General features: G+C 38.9%; 1 protein-coding gene across 1 annotated transcript in view; it reads left to right on the forward strand.

Moving 5' to 3' along the window:
• LOC103510302 overlaps positions 1 to 25447 on the forward strand; it is a 27245-nt gene extending 1798 nt beyond the window's left edge. The window contains exons 3-19 of the mRNA XM_026824384.1: positions 1246 to 1316; positions 1610 to 1822; positions 2584 to 2764; positions 4389 to 4582; positions 5636 to 5719; positions 6167 to 6380; positions 7820 to 7990; positions 12995 to 13125; positions 14078 to 14288; positions 17467 to 17756; positions 18170 to 18397; positions 20400 to 20829; positions 21201 to 21373; positions 22221 to 22464; positions 22507 to 22743; positions 24389 to 24799; positions 25240 to 25447. Coding sequence (XP_026680185.1) covers positions 1246 to 1316; positions 1610 to 1822; positions 2584 to 2764; positions 4389 to 4582; positions 5636 to 5719; positions 6167 to 6380; positions 7820 to 7990; positions 12995 to 13125; positions 14078 to 14288; positions 17467 to 17756; positions 18170 to 18397; positions 20400 to 20829; positions 21201 to 21373; positions 22221 to 22464; positions 22507 to 22743; positions 24389 to 24636 — 3320 coding nt within the window. The 3' untranslated portion in view covers positions 24637 to 24799; positions 25240 to 25447. The remainder of the gene's footprint in view (positions 1 to 1245; positions 1317 to 1609; positions 1823 to 2583; positions 2765 to 4388; positions 4583 to 5635; positions 5720 to 6166; positions 6381 to 7819; positions 7991 to 12994; positions 13126 to 14077; positions 14289 to 17466; positions 17757 to 18169; positions 18398 to 20399; positions 20830 to 21200; positions 21374 to 22220; positions 22465 to 22506; positions 22744 to 24388; positions 24800 to 25239) is intronic.

Consider the following 25447-nt stretch of genomic DNA (forward strand, 5'->3'; position numbering starts at 1 on the left):
AGTCGGTGGCCTAACGTCAAAAAAGCTGCATTTCGTCAGGAAAGCACCAAATTTGGCATGGACCTTTATTTGGACTTGTTTGTGTACATGATTTTTGGTGTCACCCCTTCCTAAAAGTTTCATATTTTCCCAATGAAGGTCCATACCAAATTTGGTGCTTTCCTGAATAAATGCAGCTTTTGGCCAAAATTGTGACGTTAGGCCACCCACTACGTTGCAAGGTTGGAGGTTGGAGTTGGAGATGGAGATTTTTTATTTTTTTGCGTTTTTCTTTTTTCATAAATTTGCTGAAATTTTCCGGATTTTCTTCAGAAATTTTTAATTTTCCTCATTTTAAAGCTTATTTAAGTGTAAAAAGCTGTGCTGTCTTTCATATTGAACCATGAATATTACAAAGTAGTTTCAATTTTAATTTGTTTTACAATAATGATCATCCATAAGCATTGCATGCAACCATCCCATTAAACAAGTGGTTTGTATCAAGGTAATGGCTACAAACTGATAAGCAAACTCCCAAAGTATCTTCTCTCTATAATTTGTGAAAAAAAGTTATCTGTAATCATGAGTTGTACATTTGCTCACGACTCTGACCATTTTCTTAACTGATTACCTAATTTTTACTTTCTATTTATGTTTGTTGTCAGTCAAACTCGCAAACATCACTTCTGGATAATGAATGACATCAGTAGCCTCTGTCCCCTGTTGCAAAAATAACTCCATTTTGCTAATTTTGTGGTATCATATGATAAAAGAAAAACCTAAAAAAACATTGCCTACATACTTATAATAATTTTAAGATTTGCTGTGATGGGTATAAAAATATTAGAATATGTATACCAAATTGGTCTTCTTCTTTTTCTTCACCTTTTCCTGGTGTACAGAGGGGGTCCGGGGTTTTTTCCCAACCTCTCAATCAGCCTTAACTAGGCTGATTGCTTTGAGCTGATATTTTTATGAGTGGATGCCCATCACACTCAACCTTTGCTATTTCTTTAGCAAGGGAAATAATGGGGCACAACCAAATGACAATTTTTTTCGAGGTAGAGTCCTATTCCGATGTAAAAGTACCCAAAAAGTGCATTGGCGCACTTTTTTCAGATTCATTACAACTTACAACCAATGTTGAATGAGAAAATAGCGTCGCGTCGGGACCTACTTACCTCTTGTACAAGATATCCGATCTCCCAGGTAAACACTCATCATGAGATGATTTTGAAAACTAAAAACACTCCAAAACTGAAATAGTTGAACACCTTATTGACACATTGTTTCTAAATGACTCTGCGGACAATGCTAAGAAGTTGTACAAGTGTACTGTGAATAGTTTACTGACATGACACATTATATTGATATTGATGAGCATGCTGAACTTGTAAGGGTTTGCAGCATGCATACCACTAGGCAAGGTCCACAACTTTCAACCCCATTATAAACATCGGGTCATTTTCAGCAGGGTTAACTCCTAAATACAAGTTTTTTTTTATTATTAAAAAGATGAGTGTTTCACCGCCGTTTTTTATTTCGTAGCAATGAAACAACTGCTACATTAGACGCATGTGGTCTGTGTCGTAATTGAGAGTGCAAGTCCTTGCTCAATTCTTCTTTTTAGTCAAAAAGTCAAAACCTATTTACATTTGAACTCACTTACTTCGTTGAATTATATTTTCAGAAAGAGAATGAAGAGCAGAAAGTGTTCGAGCTTCTAGAGCAGAAAACCAAGGACGCCAGTTTTAGTTCCACATCCTCCATGGTTGCCAAACTGATGGAGGAGTCGGTGAGATCTACACCGGTCAAGAGACATCCGGCAACACTGGCACAAGAGGTGAGAAGGTTGTGAAGAACCAATTGGAAAGTTGTTAGTTAGGTGGTAGAGAACGCCTCTGGCATTCACTCAGTGATTCCCATTTACTCGAGAGTATTTCTATTCACCTATTCAAATGAACCACAAGGCTTTTATGCCTTTACTTCTCGGTGGGATTTCAATATGCTCCTGACTCTAAGTGAACCCCAAAAAACTTCAACCCGCCGAAAATCGAACCTGGAACTTTCAGTGTGCAAGCCTAGTGTGATACCCACTCGGTCTCATATTACCCAGAAGTTGAAAAAAAAATAAAATAAAATAAAAATAATAATAAAAAAAAATCATACTTATTAAATCATCTCTACCACCTCAGTGGTGTGTGTAGTGATTCACGAGTTGGACTTTCGGATCTGGAGGTTGGTGGTTCGAGTCCAAGCCAAGTCATAAGATTTATCTAGGTGTAAGTATACTGGGGAACGATTTTTGTGATAAGCAACAATGCTCAACACAGTTGAAATTCCTTTTCTCCAGGTGTGTCAACACTTATTTTGTCGAGACAGTGAGGACGGTCGGTCGACTATGTGTACACAACTTATTAAATCATTCTTTTTCTTTATGGCTTGTATAGCAGAAAAAAAGATGTCCTTTCTTTATTCTGTCATCACCATTCGGCTACAACTGAAGCCACTACAACAACAACAACAACAACAACAACAACAACAACAACAACAACAACAACAACAACAACAACAACAACAACAACAACAATATTTTCTTTCTAGCCCCCCACTACAGAGCACGGGTCAAGTAGCGGTCGTACAGACAAGGGTTCGCACGTTCGATTCACGGACGCCAACCTATATCGTACTATAGAGGAAGTTGATGAGTCAGTGCAAACCAGTGGCGAAGTGTATGAGTGTGGGGATTCTAGTATCGACTCTACGAGACTAGATGATCCTAGAGGTACGTTTTCAGCAGATGTTAATAGAGGAAAATATACAATTATGTAAAAATTATGAATAAAAGAGTAAACATTATTATGAATAAAAGAGTAAAAATTATGAATCAAAGATCTATTCTAAATAAAACGTTGGGAAGAATCCAAATCAAAACTCCGAAAGATTGTTTTTAAAAGGTCGAAAATTCAATTTTTATTTGCCTTCTAATGAAAGAGTTCAAAAACGTGTGACGTCAGAGTTCAGGAAATGCACAGAAACGCATGCGCAGGAAACACATTAAACTAGTGTTGCCACAAGGGAGCTTTGCTCGGAACAGTTGATGTGACGCCATCGTGTACGCGAGCGTATGCCGTGACGTCAGTAAATAAGATTTTCCGAGTTTTTTTTTTAAATCGATTTTATTTATCTCGGGATCTAGAAGTTTTAGAAGAAAAAGGAAAATTCCGTAGTTCCTTCTTCTTCTTTTTACATGGAGACAAACCCAGAGCACTGCAGGCAAATTTTTTGTGGGGTAATGGATGAAAACCTAGGTAAACTAACTTTTTTTTTTCCAAGTAGTTTATTTTTAACAAATTGAACAAGAATAATATTTAAACAATGGTACAAAGCAAAAGATATAACATAACATATGGTAACTTAATTTGGATATTAACATTTGCCCGTTTCTACTTGCTTTTTCAGAGTGTACCAGACTCTGAGGACTTTTCATTCACTGAACTGGTCACCTTTGGCCTGAAAGACGCAAGTTGCAGCTCCTACCTGTGTGAAAGTAAAACTCCACCAGTACCCAAGGAAAGCCTACCACCATGTGCATCCTTCAACATATGCAACGACTCCCTCCAAATCACAACATGCAACAACCCCTCTGAAATCACATTACCCCCCGGGGAGGCCCTGACAGTACAAGCCCAAGAAATCTATCCTGTGGATACTGTCACCTTGCATAGGGTATCAGACGACCTGCAATCAATCTTGAAAGGAACTGCAAGGGGAGAGGCGGTTCTGAAAAAGAAGAAACTTGATCACAAGGAGAGGCAATTTATTGTGAAATGTGTAGCTAAGGAAATATTGGGGCCACAACCTACCAGTGACCCTGTACCTGCAAGTGTGTACAAGAAATGGGCACAGCTCATTGCTTCAAAGTGGGAAAATGAAGAACCCGAGAGCTATTATATGGTAGGGCTTCATGGTCTAAAAAGCAAACCTGATGGTTTACTCTTCAGGGCCCTGGCAAACCTCTGCACCCAGTACATAAAAGACAACTTGTATAAACCAAGAAGAAAATCATCATCAGGGTCTGCAACAAGTTCCAAGTCGGCGGAGTACAACAGGGCTGTACCAGAGGTTTTGAGAGTGGAGAACAATACAGATGAGCGGATTGAGCGGTCCTACGAAGAATCCATCAATTTCCTCAAGTAAGTCAATGAAACATCTTTTTTTTTTTTTTTTAAGAGGTTTGACAGAGGGAACTGTAACTGCTATGGTCTTATCGTCCCGAAATCGAAGAGAGAAGGAATCTTCTTTTTTTTCTTTGACTTTGAAACCTTAGTAAGCGCAATTGCTCTATTGCATATCCTTTATTGGACTTGAGTATGTTATATCCCGCTATTTTAATAACGATGTTTCAGGATTCACCATACAGCCGTTACCAAGCCATGTCCATACTGAGAGAGACATAGAGTGTGAGTGTGATAGTAGTAGTGACACTCAGTACTCTTCATCAGAAGATGAGGGGGAGCAAACGCCAAGTGTGGATGAGGCCATCAAGAGCTACAAGCCTGTGCTGAATAGACCCTATGTAGATTCTGGTAAGGCTAAAGTGGTAATAATAAAATAGAGTTTTTTTTAAGAGGTTTGACAGAGGGAACTGTAACTGCTATGGTCTTATCGTCCCGAAATCGAAGAGAGAAGGAAGACAGGATAATCAAACAGGCTAAAATCCTGGGAGCCAATAAACTGGCCAATCAAATGCTGGAGAAACTGTCCAAATTGTATTGCAACAGTTCTAATCTGAGGGACACTGTAGATGCAAGTAAGTAGCTAAAAAAAATTATTATTATTATTTTTTTTTTAAGAGGTTTGACAGAGGGAACTGTAACTGCTATGGTCTTATCGTCCCGAAATCGAAGAGAGAAGGAAGACAGGATAGGAGAAAGCCAGCCGTTCCGAGAACGAACATTATCCCATCAGGATAAAATGCGCCCCGGGCGGGAATCGAACCCGCGGCCTAGCACTTACAAGGCAGACGCACTACCAACTGAGCTAACTAGGCTGGCTAATGAAACATCTACTTCTCGTTTTTTCTGCTTTGACTTTAATGAATGTACTTTAAAATAAATGAATAAATAAAAAGTTGTCTCATATCTTTGTGTGATCATGCAACACAGAGTGATGTCACAACCATAATCCAACTCCACACTAAAAATTCATGCTGCTGAGAGAGAGAGAGAGAGAGAGAGAGAGAGAGAGAGAGAGAGAGAGAGAGAGACAGAGAGAGAGAGAGAGTTCTTCACACCTGCCCTTTGAATTTTCCGGCTCGCATGGGAATTTGCATCCGCGCATACTGCCACCTGTCTTTCGGTTACTTTGTTCCTATTATATTTTAGTTCAGTCAGGTCTCAGTGTGCATTTTTTATTTTTCGAGCTGTGCAAATCCTTGCGAATTTGGGTGGGCGGGATGTTTACGAGAGAGAGAGAGAGAGAGAGCAGGCTAGGAACACAAAAAACTCTCTCACCCCGTCCCAATCATTCACTCGCTCATACCTATAGAATAAAATACGTTTTCTTCTTCACCAGGAACAGCTCAGCCAATGAAGAATTGGTCCTTGCCCATTGGAAAAATACTTCTAAGAAGCGTGTTCTGAACTACCTCCAGAAATCCAAAGGGACCAAACATCAGCGAGCAGAGACATACTGGAACGATTTCCCGGCTCTAGCCACCTCACTTTCTCCCTCATTAGTAAGTCAACCCTAGATTCATTTTGTGTACTGTTTAGGGTTCCCTAGTTCCATTTTTAAGAATTTTTCCGAATGAAATTCCAAATGGCAGTGTTAGAGATTGTTGAATATTTCGGCGTTTTAACAGATAGGTGCAACATAAACGTGCTTAACGAAAGTTTCATTCTAATTAAATCCAAGTCTCTTTCTTACAATGTTAGCACCGGGTCGTGTTGAACAATACATAGCTACTCATTTTCCTCACGAGGCTGAGTTGGCCGTTGGCCCCAAAAATATCCAGACCACGCCACGTTAGCAAAATTTGCTGCCGCCGGGATTCAAAACAGGGCTTCCGCGTGCAAGTCCGGTGCAGTGACCACTCGGCCATGGGAGCTGGTCCCCTATGTTATATGTATATCACCATTTTCTGGCTTGTTTGATCTTATTTTGTTCATTATTTCTGTTTTAGGTCTCCATTGACTTCAAAACCCTATACCCGGATGCAAAGAATATAGAAGAAGTACTCCCTAGCCTGAGACCAAAGCTTTTTGAACTTCTCCGCGGTAAGAAAAGCCGAGATGAGCTGATACCACAAATCAAACTCCTGGAAGTTGATAATTCAGAGGACCGCCAGAATCTAGGCGCTCTTCTGGCCATTGTTAACCTGTTAAATGTGACAAACTGTAAGTCGGATACTTCCATGTGGAGACCAAACTTTGGTGAGGTTAGGGCTAATTTTATACTGCTTGTTCCCACTCTGGCTCACATTAAAGACTCTGTCCAGGTATTATTAGAGCGAAAAGAGAAAAATAGCTCTCCACTTCAGCCCATTGTTATTGCAATTGGAGAGGAATATAAGTATTCAACCCAATATTGCGTGTTCTTCAATGAACACTGTTCATACTTTGACAGTATCCTTCTAGCTGTTGATTATTGCTTTAAACTATTTTTTGTACTTGACCTTCAATACAATCTAGAGTCATACAACGTATGGACTTTCATACAGTCTATGATCTATATGATAAATACAGGATCAGATATTATGCCTCCCCCTGTGAGAACATTGTGTACTAGTGTGCGTAACTGCGAAATTGGAACGCAATGATTTGTTTTATTTGCAACAAAGAAATAAGTGACCGCCAATATCGGCAGCACCTGGAGCTTGCTCATGCATACAATATGGCGACTGGCATTGTTTGTCCGTATGTTGGCTGTAACAGGTTTTTTAGTATATTAAGTTCTTTTAAAAGACACTATCGAACTGTTCATGAATCACTAACTAACTTCGGCTCTGAAACTGTAGACGGAATATTAGGTCTTACTTCATCTGTCGAAACTAACACTGAAAACAAAAGTGCTTCATTAGAAACTTTTGTTGATTCATCCTGTAATGAAGCCTCCAGTACAAATAAGGAACTATGTAAAGATTTTGAGAATAATTTGGCAAAGTATGTTGCTCTTTCTTATGCTGATCCAAATCTACCCAGGAAATGTGTTGGAACCGAGCTACAGCACACACGATCTTTAGCTTTTGATGGTATGATTCCAATTTTGAAAAATGTTTTAGATCAATTTTCGGTTCCACAAGTAGACAGTATTATTGGGAAATTTTCGAATTTGTTAGATAAGGGATTTGACAATTTCAATTCAGAACATAAGCGGTTTAAATATTTTAAAGAGCGTGGGACTTTTATAGAACCCATAGAAATAAAAGTTGGCGAAAGACATGAGTTTGTAAAGAAGGGCAAAGTGAGAAGATTGAAACTTGTCCCGTGTAACATGTACTTAATTCCACTACGTGAAGTTTTAAGATCTTACCTAAGCATACCAACTGTGTTAGATGAAATAATGGTATACATGAATGAATTGATAAACAAAAAAGGAGAAATAAGTAATGTAATTCAAAGTGATCTCTGGATCAAAAAAACCGAATTGATGGGTTCACACAAGCTCGTTTTACCTCTTTTTTTGTATACAGATGAATTTGAAACTGGGAACGTACTTGGTTCTTGTGCTGGGGTACATAAATTGACAGGATTTTACACTTCCATTGCGTGTACACCACCATGGAGAGCAAGCACATTAGAAAGTATTTTCTTGTTTGCCCTTTTTCATGCTTCAGACCGTACCAAATTTGGGAATGATGTGTTCTATCAACCTATTGTAGATGAGTTAAATTTCCTTAGCGAAACCGGCATCTTTCTAGATACCAAATGTTACACTGGACAAGTATATTTTGCTCTTGCTCTGACGCTCTCAGATAATCTTGGTCATGCACAGACTTTGTCCTTAAGTGAGTCTTTTGTAGCGAACTACCCTTGTCGCATGTGTAAAATAAACAAAAATACCCTAAAGTTTCAAACTACTGAAATTCCTTCACTTATGCGAAGTACGGAAAATCATGTTATTGACATTAGTATGAACGATGTTTCTACAACCGGAGTGAAAGGTGCATGCTTGTGGTCAAAAGTGAAGTATCATGACATATTTATGGGTACTTCGGTAGATTTAATGCACGACGTTTTTGAGGGTGTAGCACGTCTGGTTATACCCTTTGTTTTAGACAGTTTAATCAAGAGAAAAATTATTTCACATGAAGATTTAAATGAAATCATTGACGTATTTCCTTACGGACCCGATCAGAAAAACAAGCCAGGTAGAATTTCCAAAGAAAATATAGCTGAACAACACATGAAAACTTCCTCTTCAGAAATGATGACTTTGATTCGTTATTTATCTGTTATGGTAGGTGAAAAAGTACCACTTGAAGATTCTGTGTGGCAATTGTATTTGTATTTACGAGAAATAACAGATTTCTTGCTAAAAACCAAACTTGTACGTGGCTCCCACTTGTATTTGAAATTACTAATTGAAAGCTTTAATGAGTGTTTCCTAAATCTCACGGCCAGTCATTTGCGACCAAAATTCCATTTCCTTACGCATTATCCCAACTTCATAAACAGGTCAGGGCCGCCTGTTAACTATTGGAGTATGCGTTATGAAGCTTATCATAGAATTAGTAAAACAGTAGCCCGGACTTCTGCAAATAGGATGAACATTTGTTTGACAATTGCTACAAAACATCAATTAAAGTTAAATAAACTTTTTATGGAAAATGCACTTACTCCTATTTTGAAATATAGTAAAGCAAAAGTTGAATTAACCAAGTTTGAATCAGCATTATTGTATAGAGACTTAGGCCTTGATCGTACGTTACCTTTGATTAAGGTAAAATGGACTGAGCTTTCAACAGTCCGTTACCAGTCAGGCACTATTCTTACATTGAATAATATGCCAGATGGCGACTATGATCATGTAACTTTCCTTGAAACAAAAGATGTTTTTCTTTATAATAACAATAAACTAATTTTTTGTTGTTGTAAATTTGAAACGATTGGATATGATGGACACTTGTGTTGCTTCAGAGTTCAAAGACCAGAACTTCCTGACTATGTTTCAGTTTTTCTAGATGATCTTGCTTCTACCGTACCTCATAACTATTATGTTAGTTTGGATGGTAATGGATTAATTACATTGAGACAATCCTTATAGAGTACAGGACCTACAAATTTAGGTGAACCGGTACAAATTAAGAAGAATTTGATTAATTTGAACTTCGAACTCTGAATAAAATTTGATTACCTTGTTAAAAATAGATAGGTACTGTATTTGTATTGTATTTGTATAATCCAGTGATGGCCAAAAAAAAAAAAATCATAATTGTAATTATGATCATAATTGTGATTATGATTATAATCACATACTCTGAAGATGTGATTATGATTACGATTATAATCGTAATCACAAGTATGAATACAATTACATCCAAATTTAGTGCTTTTGTAGCAATGAAACAACTGCTACAATAGTGCCGTAGCATGCCCAATTGCCTGGGTTGATAGAACCCATAAATGGGATGTATAAATTGTGTCTAGGATAGTCTAAGCTTGAAAAATAGAAGAAGAAGAAGAAAAAAAATAGGTAGGTATATCTTGCTTGCCATGCAGAAGGTCCCGGGTTCGAATCCCACCATCGACAAAAATTTGTACTCGTTTTTCGATTGCAAATATTTCAATTACATCCAAATTATAATTACGTTCTTTCATTATAATTTCCTCATTCAATCATTATAATTACGATTGTAATAACATTTTTTCCTGTGATTACGTTTGTAATCGTAAAAAACTTATGATTACAAACGTAATCACAGAAAAAACATATGATGACAAACATAATCACAGAAAAACATATCATTACAAACATAATCACAGAAAAACATTTGATTACAAACGTATACACAAAAAAAAAAAAAAAAAAAAAAAAAAAAAAAAAAAAAAACATTGCATAGACATTATACGTGAAGAGTTGAGTAGTCGTACTTTCCTTTCGGAAAGTTCTGAAACTGAGACGGTTTGTCCTCTTCTCCAGCTCATTTTTCCTCACAAAACAAACATGGGATTACGAACGTAACCATTGAAAAAATATATGATTACAAACATAATCATAGAAAAAAAATCATGATTACAAACGTAATCGTTAAAAAAAAATATGATTACAATCGTAATCATTACAATCGTAATCATAGGAAAAAATTATAATTACATTCGTATTCATAGAGAAGATTATAATTACACTCATATTCATAGGAAAAAATTATAATTACAATCGTAATCACAGGAAAAAATGTGATTACAATCGTAATTATAATGATTTTGTAAATACAAATGTAATTATATTCATACTTGTGATTACGATTATAATCGTAATCATAATTACATCTTCAGAGTTTGTGATTATATTATAATCATAAACATAATTATGATTTTTTTTTTTTTTTTGCCCATCACTGTACAGGGTGTCCACCAATGTATGACCCACTCAAATTGCTCCGAATCTGTTGGAGTTTTCGAAGCCCATCACTGTACAGGGTGTCCACCAATGTATGACCCACTCAAATTGCTCCGAATCTGTTGGAGTTTTCGAAAAAAAAAAAAACCGTATCTCTTTGATTTTTCCAAAGAACTTTTTGGCAATATTGAATTTCGCGAAACAGTTCGCGAAAACCGCGAACCTAACTGAAATGTATCTGTGTGACATATCATTTCACAACGTTTTTCCTTCATAAATCATGTGGTAACATCAGATTTAGGATTGAGACCATTTTTTGCGAATTCGCGAAAATTTGCAAAGATCGCGAATCGACAAAGTGATTGAAATGTACCGTGTGACACATCATCATTTCACAATGTTTTTCTCTCATAAATTGAGAGGTAACATAATTGAGGTCATTTTTTGCGAATTCGCGAAATTTGCTAAGTTCGCGAATTGCCAAACCGATTGAAATTTCGCGAATTCGCGAAAAATGACCTCAATCCGCAATCTTATGTTACCTTGTGATTTATGAGGGAAAAACATTGTGAAATGATGATGTGTCACACGGTACATTTCAATCACTTTGTCGATTCGCGCGCGATCTTTGCAAATTTTCGCAAATTCGCGAAAAATGGTCTCAATCCTAAATCTGATATTACCACATGATTTATGAAGGAAAAACATTGTGAAATGATATGTTACACAGGTACATTTCAGTTAGTTTTTGATGTTCGTGATATTTCGCGGAATTCGCGAAACCGCGAATCGCAAAAAATGAATGAATAGTCGATTGTACATGAAATTTTACGTAGAATAATAATATGAAATACAAATTTGGGGTTCTCATTTGAAATTCAAAAGGTGGTATCAAGTTCGCGGTTTTCGCGAACTGTTTTGCGAATTTCAATATTGCCAAAAAGTTCTTTGCAAAAATTAAAGAGATACGTTTTTTTTTATTTATTTTTCGAAAACTCCAACGGATTTGGAGCAATTTGAGTGGGTCATACATTGGTGGACACCCTGTATAATCTAGTGACATTATTAGTCCGCAATTATGACTCTTTCTTTTTTAGTTAATAAGAATATTCTGATTGTAGATAATCCAAATAAAAAAATGTACCACTTATTTTATTCTTTATAAATATTTGCATTGTATACATTTTCTTTCAAATTACAGCTAGGTTTCAGGGCAATTACAGAATTGATACCTTAATGATAAGGTTTACAATACCTGGATACAAGCTTTTAAAAACCTAGATATTAAGGAATTGATACCTTAATGACAAGGTTTACAATACCTAGATACAAGCTATTACGAACCTAGATTTTAAGGAATTGATACCTTAACGACAAGGTTTACAAACCTAGATATAAGCTATTAAGAACCTAGATTTTAAGGAATTGATACCTTAACGACAAGGTTTACAAACCTAGATATAAGCTATTAAGAACCTAGATATTAAGGAATTGATACCTTGATAAATATTCATTGAAACTTTGGTTCTAAGCAAGAAACCAAAGATATCAAAGGAATGTGTCATTGCAGTAAAGGATTACTTCATTTGTTCGAAATGGTGTATTACCTCAAACTATTACCTTTGAAACTGAGATTCAAAGACATTGGAACGTTGGAGACACTGTTCCAATACTTTAGATTGCAGTAAGGAACCTACAATCCAAAGGAGTAAAACTTTTCCAATAAGTTCATAATAGCTGATCTTTAAAGTTCTCAAGATGGGCGGTAAAGGAAGTGCAACCTTAAAGATATCGGTTTTTGGAATTCCTTTTAGGTTTCTTCCTTTAGCATCAAAGTTGTAAACTCCTACTTCCTCATTGTAGCAAACCCTTGACTTCTAGGGTTTTAGATGTTGATGATGAAAAATTATATTTAAGTTTTCGAATCCTTTGGTAGCAAGGGTGGAAGACCTAGGTGCAGGAGGAAAGTCAAATTCCTTTGAATTAAAGTCAAATCAACCTTGTTCCAAGGGCAAATTTTTCTCAGTGTATCTGTTTGGATTATAACATCTTGATTAGGGTCAAAATTTTTCAAAACTGGTGGATTAGAGACAATTTCTTTCAGATTTTCAAAGGCTTTTTGTTGAGCATTTGTCCAATGCCATTCAACATTCTTTTTTAGAAGTACCCTGAGAGGTGCAGTAAGATCTGCTGTATCTTTTGGCAACTCTGTAGTATAGGTAGGTATTCAGAGCACTTTGTTAAAAAGGCACATTATTTAATTGTTTCTCTCTGAGGCCAAAATTGAAACTTGGTGGTTACTGTTGGATGGAATGGGTTGATTTTCAATATTTCTTCAAGTACAACTTATTGATGACTGGTTGCAAGCTATCCTTTCCAGATAAATAGCATAAATAAGGTGAAAAAGTGTCTATGTATGTTCACATATTATTAACCCTCTATATTTCAGGTAGAGCTCCCCAGAATGGAAATGACATGTTCAACTTTTCATCACCGTCAATGCGGTTGAAACCTCCAGACAATCTAAACATTAAATCTGACATTTTGAATTTGGATAATGGCATCCATATGATTGATGAGGTGAGTACATATTAAGGAACTAGTAGTTTTTCTTATGATAGATTTCTCTTCGTGGTAGCAAGGCTGTGTTCACAGTAACCCACTTAGAGGAATAAAACCTTGATACTTAAACTGTAGTTGAACCGAGTTGAACTGTAGAATTCACTTGAAAAATAATAAAAAAAAAAAAAAAAAAAATGTGTTTCACCACCTTCTTTATTTTGTAAAAATAACAATGAAACATCTCTTACCTTGGACTTTACAGCTCTGTGTTGCGTGCTCATCCTTGAGAGCAAGTATTTTGTTCATGAATATGGCCCTTAGGGTCAACAAAACAGCACCAGAAAGTAACCACTTGAAATATTTGAAATTATAATACAAGTTTTCTTTTCTGTCAATGGTAAGTATTAAACTCAGGACCATCAGTTCAACAAGCAAGAATGTTACCACTTGGCTAACAATGATCAACTTGCCCCATATGTTTCAGTTGCTGAATCGAATCCAGAGGAAATCAAATGAGCCCCAACCAGACATGGTCCACAAAGACCCTCTATTCCACTCTTCCTCTCCCCTCCACAACTCCCACCCTTACACAACTAACCAAAATCCCACCCAACCTTACACAGCTAACCAAAACACTCCTTCCCTACCCAGAAGCTACGAACCTCAAGAAACACATCCAAATACACACCCAGAAAGCTATAGGTTAACCCAAAACATACAGTCCGACAATCGCATATTGTCACAACAGCCAGAACTCTTCAGAGATACAAATCCTGCTTTCCCAAGGGCCTACCAATCACAAAATACAGGTTACCTAGGAAATCACCAAGAGAATTTTAATCTGGCAAACCAGAACACACAGTCAGATAGATCGACAAACCAAAACATACAATCCATTGAGAAAGAGTCAACCTTGGGGTACCCAGAAAGAGACTCAGAGGCTCACCTTCTAGACACTTTCCAAGGGCAGATGCACCAAAATGGACAGACTTACCAAGACGGGCAGACGCACCAAGATGGACACACGCCCGAGGACGGTCTTCCTGAAGACCGTCCCAAAGCGAAGAAGCCGTTTCTGAGACGCGGAGAAGGCCTGACGAGGTTTCGTATGACTCTGAATGATTTCAAGAAGCCCGTGCCTAAGCCGACGTTTGTGAGGAGTCGCTTTCAGAAAAAACCAGGTGAGTAGGCTAGAATTTTGCAGTTATGAGCACATTAAACAGAGAGTTGACTAGAGGCTATCTGTGGGACTATAAACAGGGAGAAGAACAGCTAACCCTAATCAGTAACCAGTCGAGGAAACAAGTAGAATAAGCCAGTCTAGTTAGCTTGGAGGGTAGCTCATCTGCCTTGTAAGTGCTAGGTCACGGGTTCAATCCCGCCCGGGGCGAACTTTATCCTAAACAGATAAGGTTCGTTCTCGGAACGGCTGGCTTTCTTCTATCCTGTACTTCTCCTTTCGATTCAACGGGACGATAATACCTCCGTAGTACCAGTACCTTCTATCATTGGTCAATTCCTAAATCGATTTTATTTATCTCGGGATCTAGAAGTTTTAGAAGAAAAAGGAAAATTCCGTAGTTCCTTCTTCTTCTTTTTCTAGAACAGGTAAAGATGGTATCTATTTTTAGTACTCCGCATCGGGTACTTATTATGCAATTTGGTATGTTTGTGATCATTCATTTTGTTTAATTTTGTTTTTTTTTAATTCTGTAACTTTTGTTTAATTTTGTCACTGTTGATAATACCTAGATGTAGACTAGAATATACCCTGTCTACATATACTGCCAAAATGAGACTGAAAAGTCCCTTTCCCTTTACTTGAGCAGTCCAAATCCAAACAAGGTCTTTGTTCAAAAAATGAAATAAAATAATAATAAACAATTTATTATTATTCAATTCTAGTAAGAAATCATCTTTTCGTTACTTTTTTTAGGAATACATAAATCATTACGAATACTGAATACCATCGGCATAAAAAAAAAGTATCATTGTGGGAGGAAGCACTGTGCAATGTACCTTCCTCCTTTAAAGATATTCTACCGTTGAACCTTTGACACGTTTGGCAACGTAGCCTACTTTTTAGATGAATCCTTGCAAAAGATATTCTACCGTTGAACCTGCCATATCCATCTGGATGAATCATAGATAGGATTCGGTGAAAAAATCTTTAAAACACAAATCCTCATTTATGTATTAAGGTACATTAGAGGCAAAATTACATTAAATAATTTTAATGGTGAAAATAGGTAGGTACAGATACTTCTGAATTATGAATTAAACTTTGATGTCAGTTTATTACAATTCCAACTATATCTAGGTAGGTAGGTAGGTTTATCTCAGTAGGCTAAAACATCGTACCAGTACCTAGCGATAACCCCCGTTGGTAAGTATTGATACTACTCGTACTTTGATGTATACCTAACTACCTATATTATATCATTATTAGATCTATGTACAGTGGTATCTATCTGAAAAGTTCATTAGATTATCTCAATGCTATCACTATAAACTGTACAGCTAGACATTATTAGATCTATGTACAGTGGTATCTATCTGAAAAGTTCATTAGATTATCTCAATGCTATCACTATAAACTGTACAGCTAGATTTCAGCCGAATACTGGTAAGCTGGTAGGAGCTCGCCTTGTAGACAGGAGGGCGAGGGTTCAATCCCTAGCTAAGTAAGGTTAACTCCGGAGGCGTTCTCTACCATTATACCCATAGTGCTCTATTAAGTGGTCAAAGTCTCAAATCATCAAATCTCAAAATGAATAAATGAGGATAAATTTAATTTCTTGGTTGGAATTGAACTCGCGCCTTCCTGTTTACCAGGCGAGCGCCTTGACCACTACGCCACCGAGGCAGGTAAGGATAATTAATAGTACCTTAACCCAGCAATCTGATTGGCTGTTCCTAAAAGTAACCACATCGCATTACTTAGATAATAACATTTGGAATGACGATATTTAAGCGAGAGGAAGTTATGTGCAATACTTTCACTTGACTTTCTTCACTTTCACTTTACATCAGTACCCGCGCCTTCCTGTTTACCAGGCGAGCGCCTTGACCACTACGCCACCGAGGCAGGTAAGGATAATATAATACCTTAACCCAGCAATCTGATTGGCTGTTCCTAAAAGTAACCACATCGCATTACTTAGATAACATTTGGAATGACGATATTTAAGCGAGAGGAAGTTATGTGCAATACTTTCACTTGACTTTCTTCACTTTCACTTTACATCAGTAGGTCAATTCCCATGAACTGCCTTCACCATAAGCGGACTGTAGTTTCCATAGTTTCCAAAAAATGACGAACACCAATAGGTAAATTTTAAAGAGGTTTGATAGAGGGAACTGTAACTGCTATGGTCTTATCCTTCCCGAAATCGAATAGATAAGGAAGACAGGATAGGAGGAAAGCCAGCCGTTCGGAGAACGAACATTATCCCATCAGGATAAAGTCCGCCCCGGGCGGAAATCGAACCCGCGGCCTAGCGCTTACAAGGCAGACGCGCCACCAACCAAGCTAACTAGGCTGGCAGTTTTTTCTTTTATAGCCAGCCTAGAGGCTAGTTAGTTTGAAAGTTAGCGCGTTTGCCTTGTTGGTGGCTGGTTCGATTTATCCTAAAAAGATAAGGTTCATTCTCGGACCGGCTGGCTGGCTTTCTCCTATCCTGTCTTCCTTTTCTCTTTGCTTTCTGGAAGATTTTTTTTTTTAGTCCTTTTTTCAATCTAAAAAAAGTCTACTCAGCTTGGTTGGTAACGCGTCTGCGTTGTAAGCGCTAGGTCGCGGGTTCGATTCTCGCCCGGGGTGGATTTTACCCTGAAACGGTTAAGGTCCGTTCTTGGTTTTCTCTTATCCTGTCTTCCTTCTATCTTCACTTTTGAGACGATAAGGCCTCAGCAGTTACAGTTCCCTCTGTCAGACCTTTGTTTAGTCCTTTTTTTTCAATTTAAAACACGAGAAGTCAAAAGTTTTTTTTTATTTCTCATTAGTCCTTTTTTCAATCTAAAAAAAGTCTACTCAGCTTGGTTGGTAACGCGTCTGCGTTGTAAGCGCTAGGTCGCGGGTTCGATTCCCGCCCGGGGCGGATTTTATCCTGAACGGACAATGTTCGCTCTCGGAACGGCTTATTCTTATCCTGTCTTCCTTCTCTGATAGACCTCTTAAAAAAACAATTTTCAAATTAGAGAGGACAGGATAGAAGAAAATCAGCCTTTCCGAGAACGAACATTATCTGTTCAGGTTAAAATCCGCCCCGGGCGGGAGTCAAATCCACGATTTATAAATAATTTATAAATAATTCAGACATAACAAATAGCTCTAATTACATTCTCCTCTCCCCTCATCAGGACTAAAATCCTTCGGCGCCGACAACCCGGATCCGAACCCGTTCGAATACCACTCCGAGACTGCTCACAGTTTGGAACTGCTCAAGAAACGTCTGGGGGATTTGGAAAACGAAATCCACGTCTTTCGTCTCGAGAACATCAAGCTGAACAAGGAGCGAAAGGAATTCGAAAAGGACCGCGCCGCGTTTACACGATCCAAGAAGAACGCTGAGAAAGCATTTCAGGAGGAGAAAGACGCGTTTACAAGGGAGATGGACGAGGAGAGGAGTAAATTGAATCGGGAGAAGAAGGTGAGTGAACCGTGGTAATGTTACGTGTTTTTTATTGGGTTGAATATTTGATTATTATTTTAAAACGGAGTAAACCATCTGAGCCTGGGGAATTTTAAACAGGGAGGATACCAGCCTAAAATTTCCCTTGCTAAAGAGATAACAAAGGTTGAGTGCGAAGGGCATCCACTCGTAAAATTTGTAGCCAAAATGTCAGCCCAAAGCAATCACCCTAGTTAGGGCTGATTGAGAGGCTGACGAAAAACGCCGACCCCGTCTGTGCAGAGGAAAAGGTGAAGCAGAAGAAGATTAATTTTTGGTCAGTTTGGGTTAGGCTAATTTAAATAACTTTTACTTCGTTTTCCGGTCTTTTCTTCAATTTTAATCACAATCTAATTTCAAGGAATTAACCCATTTGTGACCCTCTTTTTCAGGTGTTTCTCAAGTACGCCAAAGACGCCAAAAACTTCCCGAGCAAGCAGGAGCGCGAGGATCTGAGCCGGCTCAAAGCAGAACTACAAGGGTCAAAGGAGGACGCCGTCAAGAAGGAAACGAAATGGGCGGCGTCACAAGCCAGACTGAGGAACCATATCAAGGTGCTGGAGGGGCAGAACACGGAGCTTAAAGTACAAGTGGAAAAGCTGACCAAGGAAGCTAAGAAGGTGAGATATCTCCGTGACCGAGTGGCTAGCACACTAGGCTTGCACGCCGGAGGTCCCGGGTTCAATTCTCGGCGGGTTCGAATTTTTTCGGCTTGGAGTTTGGGGTGCATTCAGCCTCTTTTTATTATTATTATTTTAAGATGAGTGTTCCACCACCGTTTTTATTTCGTAGCAATGAAACAACTGCTACATTAGACGCATGTGGCCAGTGTCGTAGCATGCCCATCCCGTAGTATGCCTCTCATCAGATGGGCGCGAAGAGACACAATACTTCCCATTTAGGTGCTGGGTCAACAAAACTGAACTGAAGTCTTTGTAACTATTAACTGAAGTCTTTGTAACTATTATCAGTAACTGTGTCTTTGTTTAAAACTTTTAACTATTTTACATAAAATTAATTACTTCCACTACATTAAATTTTTTTGTTTTTATATCAAAATGATGTAAAAAATTATTTTTGAATTACTATCCTATCGACTTTGTGTTTTTGTGTTGCGTTTTTGCGTCCCTAAAATTGATTGTATTTTAGTAACTGTGTCTTTGTTTAAAACTTTTAACTATTTTACATAAAATTAATTACTTCCACTACATTAATTTTTTTTTGTTTTTATATCAAAATGATGTAAAAAATTATTTTTGAATTACTATCCTATCGACTTTGTGTTTTTGTGTTGCGTTTTTGCGAAAATTTATTCTAATCCTAAATATCGTAATATTTTGTGCAAGTCGTAATTTTTACTTATTAATTGTTCTATGTGGCTCGTGATAAATGTTTCAACTCATTTGATTAACTAGTGCCTATTTTTAAAAATGAAATCAAAATCCTCAGACAACAGTGCTCAAATTAGCACTGAGCTAACAACTCCAACTAATTCTAAATCTATTGTCACCCCTGGAAATGAAAATAAGTCCGATCTCCAAGACGCTTACTTCACTTCTTACAACGACAACAATAAATCGTCGTGTTCTGCTCATAATGGTTCACTTGATCTTGATGATGATTCTCCTGATAGTCAATCAAGCAAAAAACATTCATCAGCTCGCAAGTCAGGTAGTAGACGTCTTGACTTTTCCCCATCCAATGAATCAAATACCAGGGCTGGTTCCTCAGGGTCAAGCGGTACCCTTTCCTATGATGTACTTCTGCTCAATGAGAAAATCAAGCATCTTGAATCACTCAATGAAGCGCTTGTCAACATACGAGAACACCGGAAAGTAACCCGTTGAAATATTTGCAATCAAAAAACGAGAACAAATTTTTGTCGATGGTGGGATTCGAACCCGGGACCTTCTGCATGGCAAGCAAGCACGTTACCATTGGACCAACCGTCCCCCTACCCAATTGTGTAGCTACTCTAATCAAGGATCTACCAGTATCGAAATTACCAGCGTAAGAAGATTATTAAAATAAAATGCACTGCAAAGGAAGCACATATGAATGCTGTGGTACCCACAAAAGTTGCGAAAAAGCTCTCAGCTTTACCACAAAAAATACATGATTTGATTTTTATTATTTTCAGGCGCTCCACCTTTCAAATTATCTAGGCTGGCAAAAAAACCTTTAACTTTTTGTTGACTCTGAAAAACCGTATTCTAATCCCATGTCTCTATATGTTCACTTCCCCCCCCCCCTCGGTGGGATTCGAACCCGGGACCTTCTGCATGGCAAGCAAGCACGTTACCATTGGACCAACCGTCCCCCTACCCAATTGTGTAGCTACTCTAATCAAGGATCTACCAGTATCGAAATTACCAGCGTAAGAAGATTATTAAAATAAAATGCACTGCAAAGGAAGCACATATGAATGCTGTGGTACCCACAAAAGTTGCGAAAAAGCTCTCAGCTTTACCACAAAAAATACATGATTTGATTTTTATTATTTTCAGGCGCTCTACCTTCCAAATTATATAGGCCTGCAAAAAACCTTTAACTTTTTGTTGACTCTGAAAAACCGTATTCTAATTCCATATCTCTACATATATGTTCACTTCCCCCCCCCAGGTCTCGTTCTCCTCCAAGAAACACATCTCGAACACCCAAATCATGAACGCCATCAACTCGCAAATCAGCAAGCTCACCAAGTCCGACCTGCCCCCACCCAACGCCAAACCACCCACGTCCATACTCAAGAAAACCTCCCACCCCAGTACCACCCACAACCCGAACACCCATTCAATCAGCCCTAGTTCCCAAAACACCCATTCAAACAGCCCTAGTTCCAATTCGAATAGTTCCAACCAATCAAATGCCCCGAATTTCTCTCTTGGCTCCTCCCACTACTCTGCTGACTCCGCCCCCTCCAGTTATAATTTGAGGGGAGGGGAAAAAGGGGAGGAGCTAATGCCGGAAGACTCGTTTGATAGGGTGATCTATCAGAGTCTGTTGGGTGGGGAGAGGGTGGGAGAGAGGAAGGAGGAGGAGCCTAGTCGAGGTAAGTGAATGCCCGCTTTTTGTGAGTTTCATCCGATTTTTTTACGAATGTCCTGTAGGCAATGTGATTTGAATGAGAGTGTTCCCACAACGTACGACACGATTTTTTGTCCCACAACGTACGACACGATTTTTTGTCCCACAACGTACGACACGATTTTTTGTCCCACAACGTACGACACGATTTTTTGTGAACGCAGGCTTGAAGTTTGCAGAAGCCAAACAAACTTTTTCTAGATTCTTCTGACAATTTTGTGCAAACCAAATAAACCGACATGCGCAAGCCAGTTTGTCCAAATGGCTTAAGAGTTTAAGAGTGGAAACTCTGTAAATCCACCTTTAAACGGTTTGCATTGTTTTCTCCCTTCTCAGATGATGATGTTATACCAATTCACACGCTGAACTTGGGTGCCCCCAATACCACTAGTACTAATACTACTACTGCCAGTGATGCAGAGTATAAAGAAATCATTACAGCTGACGGCACTAGAGAGCGACATTATACGGATGGGCGACAAGAGATACATTATCCTAATGGCAACACGGTAAGATTTCATTTTTTTTTAAAGAGGTTTAGGTTTGGATAGCGATTCGAACTCGCGACCTAGTGCTTTGCTTGCTTTGCTTACAAGGTAGACGCGCTACCTTGTAAGCAAACTGGGCTGGTTAGATTTTTTTTTTTTTAAAGAGGTTTGATAGAGGGAACTGTAACTGCTATGGTCTTATCCTTCCCGAAATCGAATAGATAAGGAAGACAGGATAGGAGGAAAGCCAGCCGTTCGGAGAACGAACATTATCCCATCAGGATAAAGTCCGCCCCGGGCGGAAATCGAACCCGCGGCCTAGCGCTTACAAGGCAGACGCGCCACCAACCAAGCTAACTAGGCTGGCAGTTTTTTCTTTTATAGCCAGCCTAGAGGCTAGTTAGTTTGAAAGTTAGCGCGTTTGCCTTGTTGGTGGCTGGTTCGATTTATCCTAAAAAGATAAGGTTCATTCTCGGACCGGCTGGCTGGCTTTCTCCTATCCTGTCTTCCTTTTCTCTTTGCTTTCTGGAAGATTTTTTTTTTAGTCCTTTTTTCAATCTAAAAAAAGTCTACTCAGCTTGGTTGGTAACGCGTCTGCGTTGTAAGCGCTAGGTCGCGGGTTCGATTCTCGCCCGGGGTGGATTTTACCCTGAAACGGTTAAGGTCCGTTCTTGGTTTTCTCTTATCCTGTCTTCCTTCTATCTTCACTTTTGAGACGATAAGGCCTCAGCAGTTACAGTTCCCTCTGTCAGACCTTTGTTTAGTCCTTTTTTTTCAATTTAAAACACGAGAAGTCAAAAGTTTTTTTTTATTTCTCATTTATTCTATTCTCTTGTTATTTGGTATTAATCTATTCTATTCTACCCAGGTAATCGTATCCGAAGCGGGCAAGTACATCAAAATGTTCTACTACAACGGAGACATCAAAGAGACAGATACTGGGGATCGAACGGTGCGATATTTCTATTCCGAGTCCAACACTTGGCATACTACAATGCCAGACGGGACAGAGGTCCTTGAGTTTGCTAATGGACAGAAAGAACGGAGACTGACAGATGGCCGAGTGGAGATAGAGTATACCAATGGATGTAGACGAGTTATTGGCAAAGATGGTGAGTAGAAATGATATTTGTTTTTGTTTTTTTTTTTTATCGTATCCGAAGCGGGCAAGTACATCAAAATGTTCTACTACAACGGAGACATCAAAGAGACAGATACTGGGGATCGAACGGTGCGATATTTCTATTCCGAGTCCAACACTTGGCATACTACAATGCCAGACGGGACAGAGGTCCTTGAGTTTGCTAATGGACAGAAAGAACGGAGACTGACAGATGGCCGAGTGGAGATAGAGTATACCAATGGATGTAGACGAGTTATTGGCAAAGATGGTGAGTAGAAATGATATTTGTTAAAAAAAAAAAAAAAAAAAAAAAAAAAAAAAAAAACTAATATGCTTGTCAGGAAAAACGTTTATCAGTTGATATGATAAATTGTATGACTTGACTTGAATTCGAACCACCAAACTGCAGATTCAAAGTCCAATGCTTTGACCGTAGTGAGATGGATTCTATGGGGTTGGGAGAGTGGAGAAAGAGTATTTGGCAAAGATGGTGAGTATCTTATACAGACTGACTCTCAACCCGGGGGTGCTGGGTTCGAAGCCCGAACTTGGCATACTGTTAGATGGTACTGAGGTACTGGAGTTTGCTAATGGACAGAAAGAGCGGAGACTGACAGGGGCGAGTATAGAGTATACGAATGGGTGTAGACGAGTTATTGGCAAAGATGGTGAGTAAAATATCTGTTCCTCAGTTAATACGATGAAGTTTATGACTTGACTTGAACTCGAACCACCAACCTGCAGACCGAGTAGAAACTTGAAAAAAAGAAAAGTTCATTCATTTCATCTTACTAATCATAACCAATAGCGATATCCCATTGAATAAACCAGTTCCCAACGAGTCACTAACGTTGAGCAACGTTGCACGTGGTTGATATCCGAATGGGTGACCATCTGGACAATCGCGTGCTGCTGGCTAGATCGAGTGCCTTAAGAGGAAGGCGCGCTACCCTCTCAACAATATAAGCTAATGAGTCTGGCACTGGTAATACTATTGTTCTTAAACTGAACTGATGGGTTCTATGGGGTTGACGGTTGGGAGAGTGGAGATAGAGTATTTGGCAAAGATGGTGAGTATCTTATACAGACTGACTCTCAACCCGGGGGTGCTGGGTTCGAATCCCGGTCGGGGTGGAAATTTTCTGACCAAATTTTCCCGTCCTTTAATTTAGACAGTTAGGGCAGAGATTTTTAAAATTATCGTTTTATTAGTAAGAGCCATCGTCAGTAGCTCGTTAAATGCACCAGTTCTCAATTGATCACTTATGTTAAGCAACTTTGCATGTGGTTGTTATCCACATAGGGTTGGGACATCGAGACGAAAACATCGATGTTCGATACATCGATGTTTTTAAACTTCGATATATCGAGTATCCGATGTATCGTAATCAAAAACATCGATGTTGACATCGATGTTTTTGTTCCGATGTATCGATGTTTTCAAAACATCGATGTCGATGTCCCAACCCTATATCCACATGGGTGACCCACCACTGACCATTTGGTCCTACTCGAGCGATATGTTGTTTACAAATGCGAAAATGGACAATTTTTTTCCCTTGCATCCCAAAATGTTGCTACAATATCAATGCTAGCTTCTGAGCGACTTAAATTATTCGTACTTCGTTCGTTCGTTCTACCACACATTTTGTTTTTTCTGTCTCCCCAGGTAACGAAGTGTGGCATTTCGAGGACGGCCCCATGGAAACGGTGGAGATACTCGGAGACCAGCGCATCCTGAAGTTGAGGAACGGCCAGAAGGAAATTCACACGCGGGAATACAAGAGGCGCTTAAGTATTTGTATGTAAATTGTGCATAATATTTTTGTGAATGAGCATGATAAAATAAATAAATTAATTAAATTAAATTAAAAATTCTTTCGTTCAACCAAATGCGCTTTTCCGTCCCCCAGGTAACGAAGTGTGGCGTTTCGAGGACGGTCCGGTGGAAACGGTGGAGATACTCGGAGACCAGCGCATCCTGAAGTTGAGGAACGGCCAGAAGGAAATTCACACGCGGGAATACAAGAGGCGGGAATTCCCGGACGGGGCGGTCAAGTTGGTTTATCCCGATGGTATCCAGGAGACGAGGTATCCCAATGGGAGAATCCGGCTGAAGGATGACCAGGGGAATTTGATAATGGACTCGCATGAGATGTGATCGCGTGTGCTTCGTAGAAGCTTAACCCATGCTTTAGGGCTGTCCAGTCCCTACACCTAAGCCTCAGATTGGGCCTTTTGTGTATGGGGTTAAGCTAGATCCTATGTTCTTAGGCCGGGGGCCGCTTAAGGAACCCTTCGTGACCGAGTGGGTATCATCATAGGTTTGCACACTTGGGGGGGGGTGGCCTGGTGTAATGTAATTATAATATAATTTTATTATGAAAACCTAGAATTAGAAACTAACTATGAAATTTGTAAGGTAAACTGGGATAACTATGAAATTTGTAAGGTTTTTTATAATTTTGAAAATTTTCATGCATTAATTATTTTATTTAGTATATTTACTGTTATTTCTCATTTTCGTTCATTTTTTTTTTTTGGAGAATCCGACTGAAGGATGACCAGGGGAATTTGATAATGGACTCGCATGAGATGTGATCGCGTGTGCTTCGCAGAAGCTTAACCCATGCTTTAGGGCTGTCCAGTCCCTACACCTAATCCTCAGATTGAGCTTTTTGTGTATAGGGTTAAGCTAGATCCTATGTTCTTAGGCCGGGGGCCGCTTAAGGAACCCTTCGTGACCGAGTGGGTATCATCATAGGTTTGCACACTGGATCTCTGTGCTTGGAGTTTGGGATGCACTAAACCTCGTGAGGACTTCACTAGTTAACGAGGTTCAAAGGCCGGGAGCAGCAAAGTGAGTTTAAACTCGGTTTTTAGTTTAACTCTCGGTTTAAACAATCTAATTGGCTAACCTCGAACCACCAACCTCCAGATTCAAAGTCCACCGTACTAACCACTACACCACC

Source organism: Diaphorina citri, unplaced genomic scaffold (genome assembly GCF_000475195.1).
Source record: "Diaphorina citri unplaced genomic scaffold, Diaci psyllid genome assembly version 1.1 scaffold580, whole genome shotgun sequence".
Classification (NCBI taxonomy): domain Eukaryota; kingdom Metazoa; phylum Arthropoda; class Insecta; order Hemiptera; family Psyllidae; genus Diaphorina; species Diaphorina citri.